The sequence below is a fragment of the Eutrigla gurnardus genome (genome assembly GCF_963514095.1).
Source record: "Eutrigla gurnardus genome assembly, chromosome: 8".
In the NCBI taxonomy this organism is placed as follows: Eukaryota; Metazoa; Chordata; class Actinopteri; order Perciformes; family Triglidae; genus Eutrigla; species Eutrigla gurnardus.
Genome location: NC_139922.1, coordinates 14,274,985 through 14,284,108, shown reverse-complemented (window position 1 = coordinate 14,284,108; position 9,124 = coordinate 14,274,985). Strand labels below are relative to the sequence as shown.

General features: G+C 42.0%; 2 protein-coding genes across 2 annotated transcripts; both read left to right on the top strand.

Moving 5' to 3' along the window:
- The first annotated feature begins 2,784 nt into the window (after positions 1 to 2,784).
- Positions 2,785 to 4,874, top strand: prok1 (prokineticin 1). Its single transcript, XM_084015162.1, has 3 exons — positions 2,785 to 2,987; positions 3,871 to 3,996; positions 4,426 to 4,874. The coding sequence occupies exons 1-3, from the start codon at positions 2,913 to 2,915 to the stop codon at positions 4,543 to 4,545; spliced, it is 321 nt and encodes a 106-aa protein (XP_083871288.1). The 5' UTR covers positions 2,785 to 2,912; the 3' UTR covers positions 4,546 to 4,874.
- Positions 4,875 to 6,466: 1,592 nt separating this feature from the next.
- Positions 6,467 to 9,043, top strand: LOC311017282 (pepsin A-like). Its single transcript, XM_084015533.1, has 9 exons — positions 6,467 to 6,546; positions 6,809 to 6,950; positions 7,129 to 7,246; positions 7,531 to 7,649; positions 7,735 to 7,931; positions 8,017 to 8,133; positions 8,219 to 8,363; positions 8,588 to 8,686; positions 8,782 to 9,043. Exons 1-9 carry the CDS (start codon positions 6,491 to 6,493, stop codon positions 8,914 to 8,916), a joined length of 1,128 nt encoding a protein of 375 aa, XP_083871659.1. The 5' UTR covers positions 6,467 to 6,490; the 3' UTR covers positions 8,917 to 9,043.
- The last annotated feature ends 81 nt before the right edge of the window (positions 9,044 to 9,124 follow it).

Here is a 9,124-nt window from a genome sequence, read left to right as displayed (position 1 = left end):
GACCGTCACGTGCACTACGGGTCTCCGTGAGGGCCCGACTGCACGAACTGAGGTAAAATGATGAACACGACGGGTAAAACCAAAGCCCATGCGCTTTACAGGAAGCGGTACTCAAACTTTATTTAAATGTTTTAATACACTATGGCACTGAATGATGAATTGGGTGTTCAATTGTATATTGTTTATTATTATTGTTAATGTACCCAGCAGAATATAAGGTTATTACAAAAACAAGCTCCAGTTTTAACAGCTGCAAAGTGATAAACACATGCATGCATCAATTATTATAATCCAAAAATACAAAATAGCCTTACTTTATTCTGAAATGGGACATTCTGCATAATTAACCTTCAGCCCAGCATTTGTTTGTGTTTTGAATGCAAGACTTTTATTTGTAAGTATTTTACACTGTAGGGCAAACTTACTGGATCTGACTATCCTACTTCTCCTACCACTGTTTTCTTTCACACACACACACACACACACACACACACACACACATGCACACACACACACACACACACACACACACACACACACACACACACACACACACACACACACACACACACACATCTGCAGCTGCTTTTCTGTCTATTTTTCTTTCTCTCTCCACAGTGACAGAGGTCTCACGGTAACTTCAAACAGCTGTATTCTCATTAACGTGACAACAAGAAACAAAGTAACCGCTAAAACGTCATGACGGTGCCGGTTGGCATAAGTTCTCAGTGCTGTTAGCGTGGTGACTGATCACACAACTCCAATACAACATATTGCTTCAGCTGTGCATTTAAACATGCTGCCAGTGTGCAAAGCAAGCACAGTTAGCCTTTATGATGCAATGTGCCATGCCGCTTTTGCCCATTGTTTTCCCTCTTTATTTAACAAGGAAGGTATACAATTATATAATTATAATCATACTACATAGATTAACTTTGTACCTTTAGATAGATAGATAGATAGATAGATAGATAGATAGATAGATAGATAGATAGATAGATAGATAGATAGATAGATAGATAGATAGATAGATAGATAGATAGATAGATAGTCAGTCATGGTTTATACTGTGAGCTATATATAAGTCCTCATCAACTAAAATCATTGTCTAAACTGGATTAGTTGTGAAATGAAACTCTGCCTGTCTATATTTCACTATTCATATATCACTCTCTTCATCTCAGTCCCAGTAAATTACATTACTTGAGTTATCACCCCCCCTCCCTGAATATAGCATTTTTTAATATTGATAATCCAGTTCCCACTTGTACTCGAGCTTTGCACAGTCACATTAAGATGACTCTCACAATAAGTTGGGGTTATTTATTTCCAGAAGCAGGAAGAAGGTGACACTCATCTGATCACCGGAAACTGAAATCATCCTTAGAAACAAAATCAACATTAACAAACATTATCCAGCATGACGAACACTTTACTTAAGCAATGCCTGCACTTAATTGAACATAACTTATGGCATTAATATTGTGAGCAGGGGACTTGTTTCTTGCGGCCTTTGGTTGATGGATTTTGTGTTTGGTCCAGAGTTAGCTGGAGGCCGCATGCTGCATGGCCCAAGATGGCACGGCTTCAGCGCTCCTGCTGACGGGGCAGAAATGGGTGGATGTAATTATGTTGCCGCTGCATCGGAGGAATCCATCACCTGTGCAGCAGCGGGGTAATGTGCTGCTGACTAACCCATGGGGTACGCTCTCCCTCCTCTCCTCTAATTCTTCTATCGTTCCCTCTCCTCGCCGCTCGCTCATATTTCCCTCCTCGCAGCTTAAATCGGACGCCTCCACTGACAACCGCCTGCTCATCACTGTCCGAGCACGCACGTAGGCAAACACACACAAGTTTACCCAAGCACACTAATTAACAAGGTCCACATACACTGTGTCAGACATACATTCATGCAAGGAAGTGGATGAGATCTGATCATCACTTTCCCATATGCCATATAATAGGTGATATAATAGGTAACTGTTTCACTGTTATGTTTTATACAGTGTTAATTTTGTGTTATGTTAATTTTGCAAAAAACAAGACTCATTCATTCTTTCATCCGTCAAGTGACACCGAGTTAATAAGCAGTGTCAACGAGGTGTGTATATATATATATATATATATATATATATATATATTAAACACACACTTATCATATATCATATATATATCACACTGATTGTAGCTTATATGATAAAGCAGATGTGTTTTTAATCTTATCGTCCTTATTGTCTCTGTGGATGAAATGCGGACGTGCAGCCAAAGCTGATGGCAGCTGTCACAAACGGCACCATGGCACACACACACACATCCCATAATAAAATAAGCAATATCACTCTCCATCCATACATGAAGCCCATTTATGAGTCAGCCTGGTAATTTCAGTAAACTCGTTACATGGCTTTGATGCTGATTTGTCTTGTCCCGGCTGCTTCGGACTGACAGATGACTCCGGGTTTTGTGGCACCTGTGCCCTTTTTCCTCACAAAGAGGTGTCACATTAATTTCAGTTCATGTGAATGTCATCACTTGTTGAGCAGTTTCCATATTCTTTGCGTTGGCGTGAAACCACTTGAGTCGTGGAAACTCTGTCTCTGCGTTGGTCAGAACTCATGTAACAGGCAGAGGGGACTGGGAGCCTCCATCAGCTGTCGTCTGGAGGAGTGAGATGACAAAGGTGCTGAGGAGACAGGCAGAGAGGGCGTGGGGAAATCAGACTTGGCGAGGGAGGGAGGGAGGGTTGGGTGGGGGTCGGAGGTGGATAAAGAGAGGGAGAGAGTGTGGCTGCCCCCTCCGAGGAGTTCTGGGAACCTGCATGACTGACTGGGGAGCCGGGAGATCCAGTGCGAGGTGCCGGACAGACCACTAACAGCTGTTGTCCAGTGTTGAGAGAGCCTCCTGTTGCTGTCATGGGCGTCATGGCGATCTTGCTGTACTTCCTCCTGGTGTCTCTGAGCTGCTCCAGAGGAGCCGTGATCACAGGGGTGAGTGAGAGGCTTCTGGCTCTGCTGCTATTAATTACTCCAATTACTCTTTTGAGTAATATCCGATTAAAGATATCAATTTTACATTTTTATCTTCTATTTCTGTGATCATCTCCAGTTTCTAAATGATTACTTTCATTACTGATTTATCTGTCGATTACTTTTTTGATTACTCAATTCATCTTTTTGTCCGTAACGTGTAAAATAACGACATGTGGTTTGTTTCTGTCTGACAGTCCGAAGCCCAAAAATAGAGAATTTACAACAATATAAAAGAAAAGCAGTACATCCTCACTTTTGTGTGGCAGGAGTTTGATAAATGACTGACTTATTAAAGCAATTTACTTATTATTGTTGGCAATTAATTTTACATTTGATGGTTTAATTGTCAAATTGAACTAATTCTGTCCATGTATTGGTAAGTGTGCTGCCCTTGCACTCAAACCTCTACAACTTTGTTTTAATATTACCCCTTGACTTTTGGTTTGATTTTCTCATATTTAAACTATACATTTGCACAAAAAAACGATATATGTGCAAACAGCACAGTTCACTTTTCTGAAATGTTTTTCTAAAATTCGATTACATATGAATGACAGGACACTGCATCCTCCTCCACTTTAAGTCCATTGGAAGAACGAGAGGATATTATCTCCGTCCCCCTGATTGATATTCATTTGTAAATGGATTAGGGAGACGACAGTCAATGGATATGCGGACATTAGAGAGCATCTCCATTACAATAAGTAAAAATGAAATATGTTCAAACATAAAAGGGCATCTCTTTTCGCCACTGGCATCAAAAGAACTCTCCTCGTCCATCTCTTTTATTCTTCTCTGTCTGTCCTCCACCCGTCTCTCTCTCTCTCCCTCTGTCCTGCAGGCCTGTGAGCGAGACGTGCAGTGTGGTTTCGGTCTTTGCTGCGCCGTCAGTCTGTGGCTGAGAGGCCTGAGGATGTGCATCCCCAGAGGGGTGGAAGGGGATGAATGCCACCCCTTTAGCCATAAGGTGGGGAGAAATGTGATGTCATCACACACACACACACACACACACACACACACACACACACACACACACACACACACACACACACACACACACACACAAACACACAGTCATACTCTCTTGCACTTGTTTTTTTGCATTAGTGGAAACTCAGATTATATCAAACTGCTGGCAGGTTGGCTGAAGCTTTAGAAAAGCTGCTGATAACCGCAAAGGCTATCGATCTCCTCCGGAGCGAAGCCGCCAATGAGAGTCGTACATCACTTTGATCGTTGGGAAACGGCAACAATTAGTTCTTCCAACACCACATCCGTCTCTAAATTCAGCCCTTTAAAAAGCAGACTTTTAAGACTTGCAGCCCCACTTGTCAGCTGAGGAAGGATTGAAACTGTCAGATTATCACCCCCCCCCCCCCCCTTTCCCCACTTCCAGGTGCCCTATCCAGGGAAAAGGCAGCATCACAGTTGCCCCTGTCTCCCCCATTTGATGTGCACCAGGTACAGTGAACACAAGTATAGATGTACTGACGACTTCAAAAGCATGGATTTTTAACAGACGCCCCCCGAACATTCAGATGAAGAAGTCCACAGCAGAAATAGCATTCAGACTGAAGACTTGAATAGACTGTGGACCAGAAACACATATTTAATCTTCACTGGCTGTATTCTTCATTCGTGTACTCGTGTACGACGCATTCTAATGCATCGTTTGGATTCTGTCAATTCACACATCAAGGACAGAAATAGACATTTCAACCAAGTGTATCCTGTTAACCGAAGCTGCAGATGTCAGACACCTTTTTACTCGATAAAAACAAAGAGGCTATTTGTGAACTATTGAAACATTTTCCGTTTTGTTTTCATGCTTACTTTATGTCGATTTGTCACGGGAAATGTATAAATATTTATGTCAATAAAAGTATAAGAACAACATTGTTGCTGAATATGTACTTGCCCTTTTCTTTTCCTGTGTTCACTTTATGTTACTTGATTAAACAAAACGTGTGTTATTGAATGTCAAGTGGTTTTAATCGCTGATTATGATGAAGGTCACGTACATAATGTCCTATTACCTCCACAAGCAAACTCAGGAGCTGTATATGTAACTGAACTGATGACCTCACCGACTGGCAAAGGGCAATTCCACCAAAACATTTCCAACTGCATATTTAGGTGTTTTTTTCAACCGTTTCCCCCTCACATTAAGAGTCTAACCTCTAATAGTTAATGTACGGATGTCTTGAAATGAAATGAAAAGCTCTTTTGTCCTGTTTTAGTATCTTTGTGTCACACAATCCTCCTTCAAATCTTTTGTTTGATAGAAGCAAATAATAAGGGGATATTGATTAAATATTATTCATAATAATACTATTATTGTAATACTACTAATAATTGTGGTTTTGACTATTTTATGAAAGACAACAAAAAGGGTCAAATTAATTGATTCTAATACAAAACATGAAATCACCAAAGATATGAGCTTTGCCATTCATGGCAGTATATAGTGCTTGCTGGAATGTAACACTACATTTTTATGGTGCTTCTGCTTTAATATTATTATTTCCTCACAATGCTATAATATTACCCTTCTATTCTACTGAATCTAAGAGTGAAGATTACTGAATGTTATCTTCTGTATTACATACTTTCAGTATTTCATGGCCTCTGCTGTGAAACAAGCTCAAGGTTACGGAAGCAACTATGTATATGATTTATTTCTAATTTAGATGAAATAAATTAAAATAAACATCAACAACGTAAATATGTGCACTTTATTTGTCAAAATCAAACTACAGCATAAGTACTGAGTTCGCTGCATGTCCCTGTCTTTGTCTTGCGTATTAATGTTATCAGATAAATCTGCCTAAACAGCCTCGGCTCACATCTTTGGAAACGTGTGGAAAGTTTCCGTATCAATGTTAAACAGGAGCTCTGGGCATCAAATCTGCTGATAAACATGTCAACACATTAAGTGTGTTCTGTGTCCGTTATGAAACACTTATCTTGCACTTAGTAAATATATTATATTCATCAGGTTAGATACGATATATCATTTCTACGAATTCCTGAGTGAAGTGAAATAAACCGCTAAAACGCTGAGATAAACACTGTTACTTTTGCATGTAGGGGTTCTCCAACACAACCCTTTCCAATCATCAATTTCAGAAGCACAGGTTCTATTGATTAAAATAATTTCTACAACATATTGTTCAAACAATGTACAAAACATCAGCTGCACTTCATAAAGCATGCTTGATTTTGAAGTAAATTGTCGCTACAAAATATATTTTTTTAACTTCCAGCAAAAGTTTGTTCATTTGTTTGGGATATTTGCTCCTAGATAAGAAACACTTTATCACATATTCTTATCTCCAGCTGAAACCTGATATCAAGCTACGTGGAAGGGCATTCTGGAGACACAACCTTGATTTGTTGTATTTAAGGGCTGGACTCTGACTGGCACCACACTTGTTCAAGTCCAACAGTGAAGGGAAACGATGAAGTGGCTTGTGGTCCTGTCAGCCCTCGTGGCTTTCTCCGAATGCCTCCATAAGTAAGTCTGCCCTGGCTGGTTGAAAAGCTACTTGTTCCTTCTTTGACATTTCACACCTCAAAAGGCCGAACTGTTGAAAGGCAATCTTTCCATCTAGAGTCCCTGAGGGGACGTCTACATTTTTCTGTCTTGCTTTGAGCTGTCGGACATTTCCAACCTATGCAAAGCTAAAAGAAGAGCTCGCTTTCTGATTTATCTGGCTATAAAATGCCATTATATGATATGCAGTTTGATGATTCTTTAATACCACTTCTGTGCGTAGGATTCCCCTGATCAAGGGAAAGACCGCCAGGCAAGACCTGCAGGAGAAAGGATTATGGGAGCAGTACAGGACGCAGTATCCATACAACCCAATGGCCAAGTTCTACCAGACTGGTACCGAGGCCATGACCAACGATGCTGACGTGAGTTCAGACCAGAGACGACATTTATAGAGCACTTAAAGCACAAATTGGAGCTATTTTACATTATGTTGAATGAATAATTGTATTCACCGGTGTTGCACTGGTTACACTTCAAACACAGACATATTTTATGCTACATTTTAATCATCTGTTACCTTCTGGTCTTGTGTCGCTCTAGTTGTCCTACTACGGTGTGATCTCCATCGGCACCCCTCCTCAGTCCTTCACCGTCATCTTCGACACCGGCTCCTCCAACCTGTGGGTCCCTTCAGTCTACTGCTCCAGCGCCGCGTGTGGTGAGTGTTACAGAGACTACCACTGGGGCCCGGGGCCTTCGCTACATTAGTACTCAGTAATGAAAGGACATTTTCTTCTGCTAATACGTTTGTGCTTTTGCTACATAGTAAGCTAATACAAGTTTGTTGTATTTTACTAGCAGAATTACTTGTTGAACAACTAAAAGGCAGAGGTTAAATACTCCAAAAGATCACGGACCATCTCACTTCAAGAGATATGGTCCGTGTTTTTTTGGGCATATTTCTAAAAATGCACATTTGACAAAGACCCCATCCCTCTGCAGAGAACCACCAGAAATACAACCCACAGCAGTCCTCCACCTTCAAATGGGGCAGCGAGGCTCTGTCTATCCAGTATGGCACTGGCAGCATGACTGGACATCTGGCCATCGACACCGTTGAGGTATAACCGAAGTCTATTTGGACTTCAAACAGGCATATCTCTGTGTCGTGTTGAACTATGACTGACAGCTGTCTTGTGTGTCCAGGTGGGCGGCATGACTGTGCCCAACCAGGTGTTCGGAATCAGTCGCACAGAGGCTCCCTTCATGGCTCACATGAAGGCTGATGGCATCCTGGGACTGGCCTTCCAGTCCATCGCCTCCGACAACGTCGTCCCCGTTTTTGACAACATGGTGAAGGACGGACTCGTGTCTCAGCCCATGTTCTCCGTCTACCTGAGCGGGTAATGTAACGGTGACGGAGATCCGTTGGTTGGATTTGTATATAATATGTTGTGTTAATTTCCGTATAATATTCCCCTCTCTTAGCAATAGCGAGCAGGGCAGTGAGGTGGTTTTCGGTGGCACTGACAGCAGCCACTATACTGGACAAGTCACCTGGATCCCTCTGACCTCTGCCACCTACTGGCAGATCAAGATGGACAGGTACGTCAAAAAACAACACAAAACAAAAAACACAAGCATCTTCTTAGCTTGAGTGTAATCCCTATTCTGCTGTTCCTCTTCACAGTGTTACCATCAATGGACAGACTGTGGCCTGCGCCGGTGGCTGCCAGGCCATCATTGACACTGGTACCTCCCTGATCGCTGGTCCAACCAGTGACATCAACAACATGAACTCCTGGGTTGGAGCCTCAACCAACCAGTACGGAGAGGTGAGTCATTGGTTCATAGCGTACCATTCCAAGTAAATCTTCCCATTGCCTGAACCCAGAGTAAACACATTTAATGCACCGACGTCAGAACTCTCAAATAAAAATAATTAACAGTGACTCGGTTACTTTCCTCAGCTGGAAACTTGTGAAATACCAATAAATACAGCTTCTGCTGCTACAGAGTATTCAACTGTGTGTGTGTGTGTGTGATGTTCTCATGACAGGCTACAGTGAACTGCCAGAACATCGCGAGCATGCCTGAAATCACCTTCACTCTCAGCGGACACGCCTTCACCCTCCCTGCATCCGCCTACGTCTCTGAGGTCAGTTAGACGCCGGCCGCCACGGCAACAGGAGAGTTTGCGGCTCTGTAATGAAGATGTGGGGGACCTAAATGCGTTCTGTTGTCTCTCCACAGAGCAACTACGGTTGCAACACAGGCTTTGGCCAGGGTGGCTCAAACCTCTGGATCCTGGGAGACGTCTTCATCAGGGAGTACTACACCGTCTTTGACTCCCAGGCTAAGTACATTGGTCTGGCCAAGTCTGCGTAATCAAACAAGACGCCTGCTGGATCATCTATAAATATGTATTTCTAATTGAAAGCCCAAAAAAATGGGAAAAAAGGAAAATTGTGGAAATCCGTTTGAACATATTGCAGCTGCCTTTGAATTAAATAGATTGTAGCAACTAAAAGTGTTCTGTGTATTTCTTTTGTGTGTCAGTCTGACTGGTGACTATAGCGATGATCACACATCAAAG

Coding starts and splice junctions, on each gene's coding strand:
- prok1 (XM_084015162.1), top strand. CDS start 2,913: ATGGGCGTCATGGCGATCTTGCTGTACTTCCTCCTGGTGTCTCTGAGC. Junction 2,988..3,870: donor GAGGAGCCGTGATCACAGGG/GTGAGTGAGAGG, acceptor TCTGTCCTGCAG/GCCTGTGAGCGAGACGTGCA. Junction 3,997..4,425: donor GCCACCCCTTTAGCCATAAG/GTGGGGAGAAAT, acceptor CCCCACTTCCAG/GTGCCCTATCCAGGGAAAAG.
- LOC311017282 (XM_084015533.1), top strand. CDS start 6,491: ATGAAGTGGCTTGTGGTCCTGTCAGCCCTCGTGGCTTTCTCCGAATGC. Junction 8,134..8,218: donor TGGCAGATCAAGATGGACAG/GTACGTCAAAAA, acceptor TCCTCTTCACAG/TGTTACCATCAATGGACAGA. Junction 8,687..8,781: donor CATCCGCCTACGTCTCTGAG/GTCAGTTAGACG, acceptor GTCTCTCCACAG/AGCAACTACGGTTGCAACAC.